The sequence below is a fragment of the Tinamus guttatus genome, unplaced genomic scaffold (assembly GCF_059628265.1).
Source record: "Tinamus guttatus ecotype Peru unplaced genomic scaffold, ASM5962826v1 Tinamus_guttatus_pri_ptg000649l, whole genome shotgun sequence".
NCBI lineage: Eukaryota > Metazoa > Chordata > Aves > Tinamiformes > Tinamidae > Tinamus > Tinamus guttatus.
The window spans coordinates 2018586-2037644 of record NW_028289183.1 but is presented as its reverse complement, the minus strand read 5'-3'; the positions used below and the strand labels follow the sequence as shown (position 1 = coordinate 2037644).

General features: G+C 43.1%; 1 protein-coding gene across 1 annotated transcript; it reads right to left on the bottom strand.

Moving 5' to 3' along the window:
* Positions 1-381: 381 nt before the first annotated feature.
* JPT1 (Jupiter microtubule associated homolog 1) lies at positions 382-11325 on the bottom strand. Its single transcript, XM_088536007.1, has 5 exons — positions 11156-11325; positions 8333-8475; positions 7621-7718; positions 5611-5638; positions 382-1371 (listed from the first exon to the last, which is right to left on the bottom strand). Exons 1-5 carry the CDS (start codon positions 11209-11211, stop codon positions 1223-1225), a joined length of 474 nt encoding a protein of 157 aa, XP_088392133.1. The 5' UTR covers positions 11212-11325; the 3' UTR covers positions 382-1222.
* Between the last annotated feature and the right edge of the window lie 7734 nt (positions 11326-19059).

Genomic DNA, 19059 nt, shown 5'->3' with positions numbered 1-19059 from the left:
ACAAAACTTACTTGGAAAGTCAGAGTATTTTTAGGTACTGTTCTTTCCTGGGGGGGAAGGGTGAAGACAGGACAATATATTTTCATGAGAAGAAACTTCCTTCTTCTCTGTTTTCTTGAGGGGGAAAAAAATGTTGAACAAAACACTTTTAATTTCATGTTCTATGGCATCTGTGTTCTAAAAGGTAAAAATGCAGCAGTAAGTCAGACACTTTCTTCTTCAAAGGAAGCATGTGATGGTGCCCTCAAGTCATGTAAAAGAACTCCCACTTTTTGCCACATTGCACCATTGCACCTGCTAAGGCAGGTAGGCTGAGCCAAGAACCAGGGAGAACACAGCTAAACCAAAACCATGAAATAAAACCCACACAGGAAACACTGCTTCAAAATTTCTATATTATTTACTTTTAAGCAACAGTCCAGCTTTGTGAAATTACAACACACATTTTAAAGGATGAGATTTTCACCTCATGGTCAAGCACCAGCATGATCATGCACAGCATTGAGTCAGTTGTAAAAAAAATGCCCTGTAATTTTTACTTATCTGATCCACTCCACCTTTAGTGAATAAGGTCTGTTTATACCCAAATCCCCTCCTAGCGTTAGGACAGGCGGTTCTGGTCATCAGCCCTCTATTTGGCACGTACCCTGCATCATAATAGTCCAATATCAAGTTATTTCTCGTTAAAGGCAGCATGGTGTACACTAATCACTTTATGCTTTATATGGCACAGCAGGGCTCAAGGCATTTACCACATGAAGTCACCATTGAAGCCTTTTAGGTCACCGATGCTCCCATGTGGAGGAAGGGACTGCTCTTGCTGATTGTTTGCTGGCCCATTAACCAGGATTCTAGACCCTTGTAAAGCTAAGGGGTACTAAAAATCTCAGTACAAAAACCCTCTAAGCACACTTAGAACCAAGCTACTCTCCTTTGAAATACACCACTATACCTCAGAAAGCTTCCCCTCAAGTCTATCACTAGAAAACACTCATGTCACTTCCAGTAGAGCTGGGGGAACACAGGACAGAACTGGGAAAAAAAAAATCACAACAAAAGAAAAACCCTTGACCTTAAAAAAAAAAAAAAAAGATGGAGTACATAAAGTGCTTCTTTTTAATGAAAGAAATTCGAGATGTACAGTCAGGCTCAAGTTGTGCAGTTCACAAGCATGGGGGAAAAGAAACAGACACGAGTTCAGAACAGTCAGGAAAGGAAAGATTTAACCAAGGACTAGGCTGGACTTGCCACCGGGTGGATTTCTCCTGGATGGTGCAGGTGCTGGTGCTACTGGGCTAGGAACAGGTGCAGCAGGCAGGGATTTTTCTTCACTCTGACCTGGGGCAGCTTCTACATCAGCCTCAATGTTTTCTAGAAGAAAAGAAGCTTTTAAGGTGTTTGATGTGGATGATGAAAGCCAGACACTTTCCTGGCTTAGACAGAAGATTAACTCTTAAATTGTTCTCCAGGCTTACAGACACATTCAAGGTGCTGTTGCAACCTGCTGGTGTGACAGATTTCCAGCTGTCTGAAGTATTTTCAGATGGACTGTCATGCCTTACAGTTGGGTTTCAGGCATTCAAGAGTCACATTCACTCAGCTACTATCAGGGGACATGAGCAAATTACTTTTGACCAACAGCTACCATTAAGTCTTGTACATGTTACAAGTCAGCATATGACCACCCTAACAACTTTTTACTCGAATCTAGCAAGTACTGGAAACTTAGTCATGGAAACACCAGTACTTGTAGGAGCTCAAATTCAATCAGCTTTCTCAATTTAATATCTGGAGTCTAAAGGGAAGAGCATCTGACCCACATATAAGGCTTCCAATGGAACATGAGTGAGGAAAAATTTATATTAACATGCATGGGTAGGCTCAAATACTGCATTTCTTGATAAGCACATGACAGTTTCATCTATTTCAAATACTTCTAAAACACCACAAGTGAAGACAGGACACAGAAGGAATTCTTCACAGGAAGCACTTTAGATACTGCAGCAAATTACTAATATTCATTGACAAATAGATCATTAGCAAGCACAGTGAGCACATCAGAACATTTTTTTGAGATCACCTCAATCAATTAAAAGTCAAAAGTCTAAATAAACTCTAAGTTTCCTCCTGATAATTATGAGGTGTGTGGGGTGGGGAAAGGAGATGAGCCCTTTGCCTATCCCTATCTGCCTTTCATGGGATTTTTCTATCCCTTTTCATACCTCCTGGTGCTGTCTCCCTGCAGCCTCCTGAGACCAGAAGTTTCAGAAAATTCCTACCAGCTCTATGAAGAAGTACTTCACCTATTTTTAACAGTTCTCTTAGTTTCACAAAATGATCACTAGTTCTTGTTTTGGAAGATACATGAAATAGTTCCACAGTTGCCTTTACCACAACCTTCATGATTTTGTAAATCTTGGCCCCATTCCCCAGGTTTCATTTCCATTAGCCTCCTCTGCCCCTTCTTTACATCTACTACAGCATTATGGCCTTTCCATTTCAAGGACTGCCTGCACAGCTCAAAATGAGGGCTTATCATTACTTATAGAGGCAAAAATTATGCCTTGTATTTGGTTCTTTTCCTGATGACATCCAACATTTTACTGGCTTCATACAAAGACTGAGCCAATGACTTCAGGAGAAGGAGAGCTGCCAGTAATAAGGCTCAAAAAAGACCTCTGAGTTCACTGTTACACAAAGCTGAACACGAAACTGGTGTGATTTAGATTTTTTTTCCCCCTAGAAGACTTGCTTTACATTAATCTACACAAAGGACTATCCTGCCACTTTTTACATGCCTACCTTTAACTGAGCCCTTCTGGCAGTGAGATTCTGTCACCATCAGCACATTTGGCTACTTGAAAGAGCTTAGTATCACCAACAAAATTGGAGATTTCACTGTCCATTACCTTTTCCAGGTCACAGACGAAGACTCTGAATAAAACTAGTCCCCAGCACCGTCCCCCCGTCTCATCTTTCCAACCTGAGAAGCAATCACTAAGCCCTACCCTCTGCTTCTTGCTTTTGTCCACTTCCTATCCACAGGAGCACCTTTCTTCCAATTTCACAGCAAGTCAGTTTAATCATCTTTGGCATAGAATCTTATCAGAAACTCTGAAAATCCCCACACATTACAGCTACTGAATCCTGTGCATCTATGGCATAAACTCACTCCTAGCACTCCAGCAGCTTGCGAGTCTCCATGCAGTCAGGGATAATCTACAATACAGACGCTTTACCAGAATCATTAAGCCAAAGAGGCACCAAACAAGAGAGTTAGTACAAGTTCTAGGGTCTGTAAGCTTGAAGCTTCTGCTACTCATGCACAGCACTGCCTGCTTATTCAGCAAGCAGAGAACCGTGGCCAAGCCCACTATTCACAGCGCTGAATGCCCCTATTGTCTTATGTTTTAAGCAGGCAGTTTATGAGAACTGAGGTGCTCACAGTGATGATCTGCTCACTGAACACCAGACATCACCTTCTGTGTCTCATGTAAATGCAGTCATTGGTACCAGTCCATCAGGTGCTGCCTAGTTCTCCTTAGCTAGTCACATTCATTAAGTACTCAGCACTCACTGAATCACTAAAAGAAGCAAGAATTACTATCACAAAAGGCTCATTAAGTAGCTCCTATTTAATTTTAGAGACTCATTTAGCCAGCTGATATACACATTAGTACTTTCCACTTGATCAAGTTATGGCAGTTTGCTAACCTAAAAACCAACTAAAATGATAAAGGCAATAAGATCAAAAGTTAAAATTCATTATCCGAAAAAAATGATTTCTGAAAGAATTTGTTAGCGATATACAGCAAGCAATTAAAAAAACCTTGATGCACAGCACCTAAACATGAAGCAAGAACACTTCTGCAAAAGGAACAGGTTTTCTTGCCCTAGACAAATATGATTAATAAATGCACTTCACCACATGACACTTTTATAATCAGCTACACATGGAAAATGAACACTAAAATGAGAAGAAAAAAAAAGACAATTTTTAGTTATGCTGTGAACTTCTACGCAAACAGCTTTTACTTAAAGGTATATTCAGCCCCTTTTATGACAAGAAAAAAGAAGACAACCCAGGAAACAGCTATACGGCATCAAGCACAAGAATCACATGTGTAACAGCTGCAATATTCTCTAACTCATGTCTGCCATTTCACACGGCAGGATTATCAAGTGGTGAAATGACACAGCCAACTCAGCAGGACTCCATACTCCACTAAGCAAAGATACTAGCTACCAAAAGCAAAAATAAATTTTTGAATTCATCAAGATTCTCAGATATCCATCAAAAACACTATCTCAAGGAACTATTAGCTTTCTATTCTTTCCTATGTATCACCAGTGGAAGTACACAAGTCAAATACATCTGCCTGCTATTTTCATTTCATTTTGATCATCTTCAGACACGTGATTTTCAGTCATGGCCACAGGAGCACATTACTCCACCTCCCAGCAAACATTTACTTCCTACTTGACTAGAACTTCCTCCACTGTCACCTACCAGAAACAAAACCAAAGGCCAATGAATACTAAACCTGCGAAAATCAAAACTTATTCCAGGAGTCAGGAATGTTATTTTGTACTCCAAGTGCCAGTCAACAGCTATTGTTAAACCAGGCAGCCCAATTTCCGTTTCCTCTCATCCCTTCTCCTCTTGTCACACCACTGCTTGCAGGTTGTCATCTGACCCCATGGTGAGCTGGGGGGTAAACACGTCCTAAAAGCCAAGCCCGCAGATCTGTTTATTTCTGCTGTCAAACCACATCCTCCTACTTGAGGCACAGACTCCAGAAGCCCACATTACAGTGCTAATTCAGGTCCGAAAGACCCAGCTTGCTAAAGCAGGACTTGGCTTGACCACAGAGATCACTTGGAAGTGGTTATAAAGCATTCCAGAAAAAAAAAAAAATCTCACACTCCCAGCAGAAGTCCTTTCAGGATATGGAACTGCTAATAGCTTTAGTCATCTGCCACAAGTCATAGGTGTTGAAAGTAGCACTGAACAGAGCACTCCATCAACAAACACATTCCTTGCATCAGGAAGTAAGCTATTCTTATGTGGATCTTACAAAGGAGAGATTTCCAGCCTCAGAGCTAGGAAAAAAAAAACCTCAAAGTAAAACATTCATGCTGCTAAGGGGAAGTTCCTCTTTTTAATAAGTTATGTGCATGTATTTACTTGGCTAAAGTAAGCATTAAAAAAAAAAGTTAGGAACTTAAAAGCTCATTAACACAGATATTTTCAGATACATTAGTTGTTTTTGATTATTCCCCTACCAGAAGACAACAGAGAAGAGGTAACTTGCTATGCTAAAGGCCATTAAGTTGACTGTTTTATTTAATTACGTGTCTGTTTTAAGCAGGGCTTTTTGGTCTTTAACCTGATGGCCAACAGGCATTTCACTGCATCTCCACATTCTATCACTTCCACTGAAGGGGACAGGTCACCACTGATTTGAAGAATTCAAGGGATAGCCCCAAGCCCTCTCCCTCTAAATATATGATTATTTCTATTATCCTAGATCATCTCCTCTTGAGGAAGAACAAAAAGAGAGAGCATAACTGCAAAAGGTTTTTAGACAGTCCAAAGGAGCTACTCACCAGAAGTTTCAACACCACCATCTCCTCCCTAGAAGAGAGTGAGAGAAGCATTAGATCTCAAACTTCAGAATTTATTTTTCACTCAATTTAGAGAGTTCTCGGTACTACAGTCCATGACCAAACAAGCAACAGTGACACAGGCAGAGCTGGTCAGACTCACTGCTCCGTCTAGCAGTGCTTTCTGAACAACACCCCAAAGAAACAACAGACTCTTGGGTCGGGTACCAGAACAGCACGATGGGTTCTGCACAGATTTCTGCACACTAACATGATGGGTTTGGCAGCACTAACTCTTACAGAGTGACTGATTTAATTTCATGAAGCATTATCTACCTACAGTAAAGCAGGAGAACTTTTATTTTAATCAGCAAGGTACTACTTGAGTAATCCCAGTATGAGATTACCAACAACATTTGGTTTGCTTCTTATTCCCACACCAGGAAGGATGCGGATGGGCAGGGGCACTTTATCATATGTAGCATCTTTCATCACACTGTACTGACCAGCAACCAGAAGGCTGCAACCACACGAAGCAGTGACAAGAAAGATGCATTATAAGCTACTGAGGGCTGCAATTATTTCAGTTTCCCTTCCTTTCTACTAAGTAACTCTTTCTAAAAGCCAAAAATTTATTTGCAAGTAAGGCCAAGAACATTTCTCCTATGTGAGTATTAATCATTTGTGAAATAAAGCAGTCTTCAGCAATACGACAGATAAAATTTCCTCCACTACATAAGCAGCTAAACATTTTTCACCTAGATCTGCCCAAATACAGACTACTAACTGACACAGCATCCTCCAGCAGCACCCATGGCTCCTCATTGTCATGGAAGTGTTAACTTTCACAGATTTAACATTGTTAATTACACTACAGAACTGCAGTAGTCAGAAATGTCATGTAAATATATTCCCTTAAATCTCAGGCTGGACTATAGTAGTACTTTAGGTCCATCTTCTACTGTTCATAGCTCTAACTACTGCACAATAAATTAAACTATGCTGCATTACAAGAAGCCTGTTTGCAAAGCTGAGAACCACACGCCACAGAGTATGTAATACAATTAAGTGGATAATAGAATTAGACTAAACAGTTTATTATTATGTGGTAGCAGCTATAAATTTAATCTCACTGTTATGTTTGCTAAATTGAAACAAGACATTTCATGCAACAGAAAAACAAATTTGTGGCTCAAAGAGCCCATTAAACACCAAAATAGGTTAGTGATTGATGCTGATTTTTGAAACAAAACTTGTGATTTATGATCCATGAAGCAAAAGAGCAAAATACCCTGCCACAAGATTTGAAAGTAGTAATTTACCTTCCCAGTTCTTTACAGAAAAGTGAAAGCTTGACAACTTTAAGGCACCAGGATTTCATTATCATCTCTAGAATTTGTTTATGCAAGTGTAGCCAGCTTTAGGCTCCCTTTAGGTTTTCTTATGTTCAGAAGAAATTACTACTCTTCAGTCTGTTTTTTATTTCTGATTTTTTTTCCACCACAAAAAATCTCATCCTACATTAAGCATAACCCATACTAACAGTACAAATCATGCTCCACACTGGCATCAAGCAAACAGCTTGCATAATGATACCATCAAATGTGTTAATTACAGAGGGCAGTGGCAGAATTAAAACACGCTACTGCGGTAGAGACTTGTTGGGATGAGAAACTAATACGCTTGCAAATTAACACATCCACATGTAATTAATTTGGTGTAACTGGGAAGGGGAAAAATACACACAAATATGGCTAAAGCTAGATATAATGCTACTTCATTATTGTTCCCATCAGTAAGCGGAGGTAAAAAAATCCCAGCATTTCATCAGCATGCTATGGGACCATCACATGGAAAAGGGAACCTTCAGAAAAGAACAGGTTTAGCACTGAGACAAAAAAAAGCTTCAAATGCTACAAGGTGTTTCCAACTGCTTCATCACTGGTATTTACACGCTCACATAGAGAGAGCAAACTGACACATCTTCACTCTTTTCATAATTAGGGTACTGACCTTGGGATCTACGAAGTCTCCACAGTTTGCATCAGTTGAGTTTCTTCTTTGTTGTCCAGATGACTCACAGTCTTCTCTGACTTCACCTGGCTTAGCCCCTATGAGCAGAGATAGGGCCCAATCAGGTTGCAAGATAAGCTTACTGAGAAAGCAGATCATAAATAGCCGAAGTCTCATTTCTGTTGCATTGAGCCTTGCCCTACCAAGATCCTAATTCTGAGCCTTTAGATATGACTCATGAATTACCGTTCCAACAGCACCTCAGCTGGTGGAGGGAATCATCAGTTGGCAGGTGGGATCCCAGGGCTACCCTGGAAGTGTTTGGCCAAACCAGAAGCTGATTCCCAGCTGCAAGGACTGTACACAACTGTACTTCCTCTGATTAGTCAAGGCCAACCAGCATTACTCTGCATACAGGGAAACAAGTTTGCCTTATTAGACCTTGATAACCTTGAAGCAACTGCATCCAAAATACAACTCCCCTGGCTATTTATTTGTAACACCCGTGCCTAAGACTTGGACTAATAACAACCACTTTAGAAGTAATTTGAAACAAGAAAAAACCCTTACAACTACACATCACTTACAACAGTGAACTTCTAAGTAGGAACCCGGCCCAGGTTTCCATACACAGCCTCCAGCAGCTTCAGGCCAAAAGCCAAAATGAATTAATGCTGTCAGCAGATACAGAAATGCAGCATTACATCCTTACCCGATGATTTAGCCCAGGAAGGCGGGTTTTCTTCAGGAGTTCCAAAGATGCTGGATGCCATTTTGTTCCTTCGCACAGGCTGTTCTTTTGGCTCATCGAAACCCAGGGAGAAGTTGGACCCACCTCCAGGAGGGCGCAGTACCCTGGAGAAAGATCCTCATTTACAACTTTGTATTTCAGGGATTATACCATCGCCATTAACAAGCAGCATATAAACAACATATAAAGTAAAGTTAAAAAGAGAACAAGAAGAAAGTTGTTAGGTCTTGTAACAGATAGACTACAGCCATATGGACTAAATTTTACCCAAAAAGAAACAATTCGAGGCTACCATATTGTGCACTGGCCTTCAACAAATGATACCAGCTATGTTGTGTCTTCAGTACAGAATGTGAAGGTCCAGAGGAGTTATTTGGACTGTTTTTCACTATTACCGCTACTCTTCATGCTCTTTGATTTATCAAAAGTCTCATGCTCCACCTGTGCCTTTCCTTCATTCCATGGCAAGGAGAATCGCTACTAATCTTAGGAAAAAAATTACGTGGAGACACATCAGAATCAGGCTTCCCAACTATGAACAGCCAATTAAAAAAAAAAAAAGAAAGAAAAAAAAAGTTAATGTGTTAAAATCTTCAAATTGGCAGCAGAATGGAGACTGAAGTTTAGCGTATGAGCCAAAGTACTGGTTGCACCACTGATGTCTGGACTCCAGCCGCTGTCTAGATTTGTTTCGTCTGAAAAACCTTCAAGTCTGCAAATGTGTTACTGGACTGAACTTTAACAGCTTTAAGCTGTTTTATAGCTCCTAGGGCACGTACACAAAGCTCCAGGAATAAAACATAAATCTAGCAGTGTTCTGCTATTAAATAACTAAAAAAGAAGCCTATGCCACACTTCATAAGCTGTATTATGGTTTTACTCTTCAACTTACAGAAATGAACTAAACCACCACCAAAACAAGTTCTTTAAAGCCAAATTCCTTCAGACCTGGTTTTCTTAGGCATGAGCCCTTTACAAGTCTGATGTGGTAGCTGGTGAAGCCAGAGAATACCCAGCTGAATAACAGCAATTGTGTGAGCACTATCTCAACTGTCAGAGATATGGGCATACCAGTAGAGCCAGGCATTCAAGGCATCCAGTGCTTTCAAGTAAGGCCAAAACAAGCTAGAAAAAGGTCTGTGTCCTCTCCCTGGGAAAAAGAAAGCAGCTAGTGGGAGGATCCCAGTAGTCTGGGTAATAGGTTTAAAACCCCAGAACATTTTTGCTGACTTGCTTCTCCTTTCTGAAACAAGGGTTCTGGTACAATAGCTTTGAATTACTCCATTTCATTTTCCCCCAGACAAAGCATCCTTCTATAGGAGGCTTATTTTCTTATTCACATTTGTTGCATTTACGAGTTTGAAGAGCAGCGTGCTCAAAAGAAGGCTTGCTCCCACTATTCACATCACCTTTATTTCACCAGAGCAGTGAAACCAGTACTTTGATATCACAGCCTGTTCCATAGTCTCAGTGAAATTAAGAGACAACAAAAGGAGAAAATCACCACTCACATATTGTTAAATACAAATAAGTGTTCTTGCCAACCCCAGCTAAAGGTGGCAGATTTGATTAGGAAGCTCTCCCTAGCTTGAGGTGTAACATGTGTCCATGAAAGCGACAGCTGACACTGGAAGCAAAGAGCTGCTCTGAAAATTGCCCCTGATATCTAGCGATATTTGCTGAAAACCAGACAGCTCCACCCAGGAAGCACCCCTGTTGCAAAGATTTAAATAAATAAATAAATAAATAACCTTAAAAAGCAAATGGGAAGCATCTGCTTTGTCAGGACAAAAAAAAAAAAAAATCTCCCTGAAAGAGAGAGACGCGGGGGCCTGGGGCTGAGCACAGGCCCCCTCCAGGGCCGCTGTCCCCTCCGCACGGCGCGCGGGGACCCTGCGCATCTTCCCGTCGCACTTGTCAAGTTTTCTTTGTTTCTCCGGAGCCGGCGGCTTCCTCGGGCGCAGCGCCCTGGGGCTCCCGCACCTGCCCCCCGCCCCCTCTGCGGCGCGTTCACCCCCTTCCCCGCATCCTCACCCCAAAACTGGAGCCCCCCCCGCCCACTCCCTGCGCCGCGGGGTACCCCCCCAGGCCCCGCGCAGGCTCCCCGCGCGCCGACCCTAATCCCCTTAGGGCCGCGGTACACAAGGCGCTTAACGGAACGGACCCGGAGCAGCGCGAGCCCGGGGTGACGGCGGCTCCGGCCGCGTCTCGCCGCCGCCTCCCACGCGGGTCGCGCGGCCGCCGCGAGGAGACAATAGAGGCCGCTGCGGCCCCACCCAGCGCGCGGGCGCCTCGGGGCGCCGGGTCCGAGACCCACGGGGCGGACCGGGCCGGGGGGGGGAAGGGCGGGCGCCATGGGGAGAGAGGGGGTGCGGGGGGGGCAGCGCCCCCCGGCTGCGCCGCGAGGGAGGGAGGGAAGGAGGGAGTCGCCTCCCTTCTTTGTTAGGGAGAGGCAGCGACGCTCACGCGAGCCCGGGGAACCCGGGTGGGTCTGGCAGCTCCCGCCCCCGCAGCTGCGGCAGGACACGGCCTGTCCCTCCTCGGCCTCCCCCACGGCCGCGCAGCTGACTCCCGGGGAGCCCAAATGCAGCGCGTGGGTGCGGCCCGCGCGGCGCCCCCGCACCCGCCCCGCGGCCCCCGCACCGCCCCGCGCCCTGCGGAGGAGGGGAAAGGACCCTCCGCCCCGCGCGGCCCACGGCGCCTGAGGAGACGGGCAGCGGCGGCCCCGCCGCGCCCGCCCTAACGGTCCCAACGGCCACCGAGCGCCGCGCCGGCGCGCCGGACCTGGAGCTGTTCCTGCCACTGGGGTCCATGCCCGAGAAGGTGGTCGTGGTGGTCATGGCGGCAGGGGTGGCGGAGGCGGAGGAAGGGGCTCCCGTTAAGGCCGGCGGGGAGTGACGGTCCCGGGACCAGAGCACCCTCCCTCCAGAGGCCCTGCCTCTGCTGCTGCCGGTGACAACTGCGGCCGCCGCCCGCACCGGCCGCGCCTTTTATACCCACCTTAAGGCCCGCCCCTTTGTGAGCAACTCATTGGACGGTTCAAACAGGAGCCCGGCTTTCTATTGGTCCGAAGCCCGCCACTCCCTTCTTTGGCCCGCCTCCCTCTCTATTCCACGCCTCCTTGCCCCATTCATGAAGCCTCATTGGTGAAGGAATACGTCTGCTCGGCGATGATTGGCCTCGCCGGGACGCTGGGGCCCTTTGTTGTTGATTGGCGGAGAAGGTGTCGCTCATACCAGACCGCGCTCCCATTGGCTTCGGCGCGCATGAGGCGAGACAAAAGTGCCGGGGGCGTTTCCCCCGCGAGGGGGCCTTGAGGGCGACAGGACGGGCGGCTGCCGCCCTAGCCCATCCCCGGGCCCTGCAACCGGGCACCAGCGCAGGCACCGCCTCAGGAACACGGGGGCCACCCGCACCCAGCGAGGAGACCCTTCCCCGAGCCACCTCCCCACACCCCAAAACTGTGGCCGTGCCCAGAGGTGGCCACAGAGCACAGCCAGTGGCCTTGGTTTGGCAGGCAGCAGGTTGCTGCTGGGGCAGGCCGCAATGTGGCCCCACACGGGGCACCTCAAGTAGCAGCATTGCCCAACACCACAGGAACAGCCTGTGAAAACACCCCATGTTGCCACAGCGGGGACCGTGGGACGCGCCTTCTGTCACCTTGAAACAGAGCACTGCGGTGCGATAAGATAACCTGCAACAAACAACAGCCTTGCTTGGGCAGGAGGTTCATCCCTTCAGGGCCTTTTCCTGGGGAATCAGGTCACAGGCAACATTGGTCTTAATAACAGCTAGTTAGTGGACAGTAGAGCACCGATTACTTCCTCCCCCGCAAAAAAGGCAGGTAGAGTCCCATACAGATGACAACTTTTGCCGTGGTGGTGTCTTAAAGGTGTGATGTGGTAGACTTGTTTGCTATGGACACATCCACTAAGTGTTAGCACAAAGCTAGCATATTACATAGGCCAATAGTCAACGTTTGGTAAATTATGTGCATCAAAACTACCTTTGACTTGGTAACTGAGCAGCATCCTGAGCTACTGGTGTCTTTCAGGCACACAGATGCTACTGCACCTCCATGGTTTTACTACTGGGCTAAGGAACCCGGCGCTCCCACTGAAAACGCTATTCCAATTATGTTATTAGTACTGGTATTGCAATTAGTAGCTGCATGAAGTGGGGAGGAAGGGAAAGAACGCCTTTCTGTCCATGCTAGTCCCCGTTCTCCCCTTTGCACCTGTAATATCAAACCATTTTCCTCTAGAAAATAGTTAATTCTGTGCCTGGAAAGCTATTCATATCCTTGCACGACCTCAACTGAGGTGAATGTCTGAATTAGCACTAGCCCTAATATTAACATGATTCAGGAAAGAGTTTAATTACTAACAGTGCACAAATACTGGACATATAAAAAAATATCTTGTTAAAGGGGAAAAAAAAAGAAGAAAAACACACCACACTATTTAGATCCTCGGGGAATTCTGTCACATCAAATCTTTTTAAAGGTAGATTAAAAGGAAGTTTTAAGCAACATGACACTACTGTTTTAATTCTAGCATCCCTTGGGCTTGGGCATTAAGAAGTCAAATGACACCTACTTGCATACAGGTAAGCAGCTACTCTCTTGGGAACTTTCAAGAGTATTTTCTCCTCTAAATGCTTTTTATTCAGATCCACAGCATTTGACTGAAGTTTGAACACTGTTCCACCCTTGAGACACACAGAGCAATTTCTTCCCCAAAATGAAGAAAACCTTTTTCCTTCTTACAAAGCTAGCTCTGAAATGCAGCTTTAGGACTCTAAAGCCTTAGCATTTCCTAGGGAATTTATGGATCTCTGAGGTACTGAGATGGTCCTGACAGCAGGATAATCTTTAAACAAAATCTCCTTTGCCAATTTTTTGCCCATAACAAGATCAAGGGGTTTGTGAAGGTCACCGCAGAACTAGGTTCGTGATCCTTCCCAGCGTGATGACGTTTGACCAGAACAACTCTTAGCAGCTGTTTGCAAACCTCAGACACCAAACAATTCCACCTGTTGTTGAAACTCACCCTGCAATGAATGCAAAAAGCATCTGTAAGGCTGGACAACACTCCAGGAAATATCTACCAGGGTTAGGCAAGGGAGGATACCATTGGCATGAGAAAAGGCTCAGCTTGACGATCCTCCCATGACCAAAGGTCTCTTCTTCAGGCCACCAGCCTCTTTGCTATTTATGGCTGTCACAAAGAGCCTTCTTTCTTTATCCCAAGGGCACAGTACAAGGGAAAAAAAAAAAAAAGAGGTTTTTACACAGCCTTGTCTCCTCTAGTAAGTTCTTCCCCTAAGTCATTCATAGTTGAAGGCAGAAAACAAGCCTAAGCTCTTAGTCTCGGTTACAGCTGGATTCTGAACTGCCAAAGACTTTATCATCTGAAGCGAAATGTAGTTTAAGGTCAGTGGCAGACTGGTGTCCTGCAGCCTCAGCAGTGTCTCCTATCAAACTGATGCTGTATTTTGTAGGAGTGGCAGCAGTTCGCTCTGGTACATCAGGCTGCATCTTCAGACAGAGTTCATTGCAGTAAATCACAGTACCACGACTTCTCTCAAAGCTGCATAGACATAAGTTGTTAGCAGCATAAAAAGCAGAATGGCCAAGTCTTGCTGCTCTTCCCATCTGGGCTTGCAGCACTGCTAAGACTGGCAGAGCATTCCAATTACCTTTGTTTTATCGCTGAAGTGACAACTACATAGTGATAGCTAACTTCTAGTGATAACTAGAAGGGGAAGTTAGTATCTTGACAGAGTCCTCAAGGAGCTCCTTTCATCCTGTTTTTCCCCCAAGATTGGTTAAACAAGAGCATTTCAGGGCTGCTGCAGATCTGCTTACTGAGATCTATGGCTTATATTCCCCATTTCAGCATACAGTCAACTTCAAATAGCACAAAATCCATCACAAAGCATGCCCTGTGCCCCAGCAACCCCCTGGAGATTACTTCTTTACTTAGGAGCAATAATCTCTTTCCCACCTTAGTTCTTCAAGCTCCTACACAACCCTGCTCCTTCCCCAGGGCTCCAGGCACCCTCGCATCAGGCTTGATCGTTTGTCAAAACCCACAGCTCTTCCCTTAGCCACCATTCCCACTGCAGCTCTCAGCCAACCTGTGTTTTGCCTCTACAGCATTCCACAAAGCTGCCTTATTTTTAAGGATCTCTCCTGGTATTGAGCCACTTCTGTAGTACCATCAGTCAGCTCTCCTACTCTCATGGCCTTCCTCATTCATTTGATCCCTCCTGCATGAACTGAGGCTCTTCAGGGGTAGAGGAAAACTCCTCAAAGGTCTCAAACCATTTCATATGCAGCAGCTAGAGCTCCCAGCAGCTCCATGTTTGAGTGAAAGCACAAATCCCTGCTACCAATGAAGAAACTAGGCCTCAAAAATCAAGTATCTTGGTTCAGACCAACTAAAACCCTAAAATGGGGGTTGAACCCCAGTCTTTCATCCTCACATTTCTCCAACCTAACCACTAGGGAGGAGTGCTGTGCCACCAATCCACTCTGACACTAAGTACAAACACAAAATAAACCGAAGGATTAAGTCATTCACTGATCAGAACACACTCAGATGGGCAACTAGTTAACAGCTGGAGCGAATTAATCACAGTAACACACACCCTGGAATGTAAGTGATCACAATGGCAATACAATTAGAAATACTACAAGTTACTTAAATGCTTTTAAATTCTTTAGTTTCATTCCTCCAGAAGACCCTATCACATAAGTTCACACAAACATGCTAAGAGGTGACAATCTAAAACTGTTAACATGAATTCTTCAATTTATTGCTCACTCTAACAGGCGGACATCAAGGATCTAATTCATTTTTTTTGGCTTTGAAAACAAAACGCTGTTCCTTAGAAATTTGTTTCCAAGAGGCTGAAGCACATGAAGTATTATTTCTTTGAGTCAGTCACACTATACCTTTTCATTAATGTTGCAGTAATGGTCACAATAGAACCAGGATGCAATGGCCATAATGACAGTACTTACATTACATTGTCTGCCTGGGGAGTAATGAAGTGAAGGTGTCGGAAATGAATATTGCTGTAAGAAAACAATCTGGTTTGACCATAACCTTGCAGAGCTGTTGCACATGTCCTGACTTGGTGCATATCTTGTAGCAGTGATTATTTTGTACCAATCCAACAATTTTTCTTTTGTCAGCGATATCTCTATACGCCAGTACAAGAACGTCTCTCATGTTACCACTTGGGAGTATTTTCTTACACTTTTGCTAGATTAGCATATTCCATCTCAGAACATTCTGTCAGGCACAGCATAATACTTTGCACTTCTAGAACCACCCTGGAATCAGCATCACAAGCCATTTAATATTGATCCTCATAACAGCCTTTGAAAATGGGTATTATCTGCATCTGATTTTCAGGTGTTAATTGATTGGGGGTGTTCCATGACACCAGCTGGGTTTTCAATCTGTCTCTGTCCTCCCAGTACATGAATGAAAAATGTCGTACTTTAAGTATACATGCCTGAGAACGTTAGTTACATCCTTTTAAATAATGGGGGAAAAAAGGTATTTTGAGCCCATTTCACAACAGAAACTTCAAGTTTATACTTTAGCAAGAGATGCTAAAGTATATGCTAAAGGCAAGGTCCTTTCAACCACAATTTGCTAGAGTGTTGTATCCAATTAACATGACCTGTTCCAGTTTCTTCATCTAAAAATTATGAGAGGAATAAAAGCTTTGGGCCCAAATTACATGACAAACCCTTCAGAATACATTTGTTGAAATTTGTGGGTAATAAATTAATTTGCCCAGGCTCTAGAACATTCCAGCTCTTTAATAAGCATAAAGGACTTACAGTTGGATTTGATGATCTTGAAGGTCTTTTCCAACCATAATGATTCTATGACTCGTCTATCAACAAAAACTCACTGGCCAGTTTTTTATCCTCTCCTGTGTGGACTTCTAGTAGTCGTTAGGCTACTAGTGTAAAGAACAAGAACTGTTAGAAATGAGAATAAGCATCAAACGCAGAGTATTTGCAAAATCACCAAAGAATTTTAACAATTGTTTTGAAAAGAAAAACAGGTTATTATTTCTACATGGCTGTGGGAACAGATATATTATTCATCAGAATGCGTCAGCCCAAGCTAAGCTGTTTGCTAGACTAATAGGAACTAAATATTTCAGGCTCTTGAATCAATTAAGTTCTTTGGATTTATTGACTTTATTAGGAAAACAGCTATTGAAAAGGCCACTTTTATCAGTTTTTGGTTGCAGTAACCATCTTATATAAACACCACTCAGTACTGTTAGATGAATTATTTCAAAGATTCCAGGAGCAATCTCAACTTGAATAGCAAAAAGATGCAGAAAAGAACAGAATCTATTTTTCCCCCAATATCTTTTTTTTTTGATTTAATAATCTGTTACTAAATGCTAACGGAAATTTCATCTTATGCTAAATTAAGGAATATTTTCAAAGCTGTTGCATCTATTTATTGGTTCAGAAACCTACTTTTTTTTAATCACAGAGGAATTTCAATAAGCTAGTCAAAATTCATGCTAGATGGTGTGCAGAACTTACAAGAAACTGCACATAAGTTAATGACAGATGAAGCACCACCATACTACTTCATTAAATTCGGACATCGTTTTTGAAAGCATGCTGCTCAATGCCTAGCATTTTACATTCATGTTTCAGGAAAGAAAAAACAGGAGACAAGATGCAACAGGGAGATTTGAGCTCCACAGTCTGAAGTTGGGCCGAGTAAAACTGTACGTAGAACTACCTCACCCTTTCTTCAGAAATGAAAGCAAGTCCAAACATCTTTTTTTTTTTTTCCCTTGGCTGAATAAAGACAACTTTCTCCTAAGAGAAGGTCTTGGCATGATATCAAGTTGAAAGAATTCTGTAAATTTTTATCAGATATCTAGTCAGGTTGAAAGCCAGATATTCTAAAGCCAGGCAGGAATGTACTCCCTATCTGACCTACAACATTAAGAATGAACTAAGGGTGGTGAAGTATATGCCTTTTTTTAAAAGAAAAGGTTTCCAGGCCTTTGTGGTTCTGGATATGAAAACATTTGTTCACTAGAAGCAATTCCAACTTTGAAATGTAACATGGAAGTCTGGAAGGTGTGTACCAGAATAAGAACAACCTGCTTAGCAGTGGAACTCCTTAAAAATAAAATAAAATAAAAAAAGAACATCATACAAGTTACATCCTTCTGCTGCACAGTTAGTCAAAAGCAAGTGCAAAAACATACCTTCTAATAATCTGCATTAGAAGAATCAGATGAATATTTCACCAAGCATGTTATCAAAGTTGTAACACTAACAGATCATCTAAATGCCCACCAAGTAACTTAGTCATGCCACAAAGTAAAAGCATCTCCAGATCTAGCAGGCAGAGATCCTGGCATATAATAATCACCTCTTGAATTAACCAATGTAAAAACTACCACCAAAAAGTGAGCTCTGACAACTAGTTAATATCTAAAGACAGCACCAGCTTACTGCAACTACCACAAACATCAGAACATTCCTAAGAAACCAAAGAATGGTTGGGGCTGCTGAGTAGACGGTTGTATCATATTTCACAGATTTTACTGCAATCCCTCACCTTCCCCACGAGGCAACTCAAAAACAACAGTCTTGTGGAAAAGACTCATGGAAAACACCACTGTCATTAGCTCCCTTCGGTACTTCAAGGGAGGCAGCGTCTTCCCCGTTCATGCAGGAAGGCCACAGTGGCAAAGCAGAGCTTGATATCTTCATCATCATAGCTGAATACACCCAAAAAGAGAACTCCATTTTTTATTTTTGCTTTACATTTTCAAGCATCTCTCATTTGATAGCATGGAAAACTGAATGCTTAGCAAAATGATTTTCCTTTATAACTTAATGTTTACATCAAAAAGCATTCAAATACAGAGTTTTAAATAAGCTATAACAACAACATTGATGTTTCTATTAAGAACTGACAAGAGCTCAACCCAAAGCCATAAGTAAATAGTCCAGTATTTTGCAGTTTGCCTAGTCAAACATTTTTGGCTTAACAGAACATACACACAAATCAAAAGAGAAAACGGGCTTCTATTTCTAGTTCAACTGTTGATGGACCGCGAGGTCTCAAGGAAGCCTTTCAATTTCTGACAATCTCCCCACTGTAAAAGGGGATTATGCTTATTTACTTACCACACAGAGAACTCTGAGAATTAAAGAGCATAAGGTGCTGCAGAGAAAGAACTACAAGTGCTGAATACTATTACTCTACAGAAAAATAAAGAAAACTGATTATTTTAAACAAGAAGTTTATTTAAACAACAAGACGCTTTACTTGAAGGGAAAACTATCTAGGATTTTTTTTTCTTTTTTCTTTTTTTTAAGAGTAATTTACCCCTACTTAGACAGAGATTGCTCTACATGTAACAGCTACGTACAAAAAAGTTATAAAATTGTCCTTGGTTTTACAATGATAAAAGAAAAACATTGAAATTATCCAATCAAACAAGGTATGCAAGGTTTTTGTTTTTAAACAGTGAGAGCAAAATAACTTACTGGAATATAAAGATAAAAGTAGAAGGAGCATGCCACTAACGGAGAAAGGGGCATTTTCACAGAACCAGTTTGTTTTCCCACCCCATCTCCATTAAATGTTGATCAAAACATACCATTG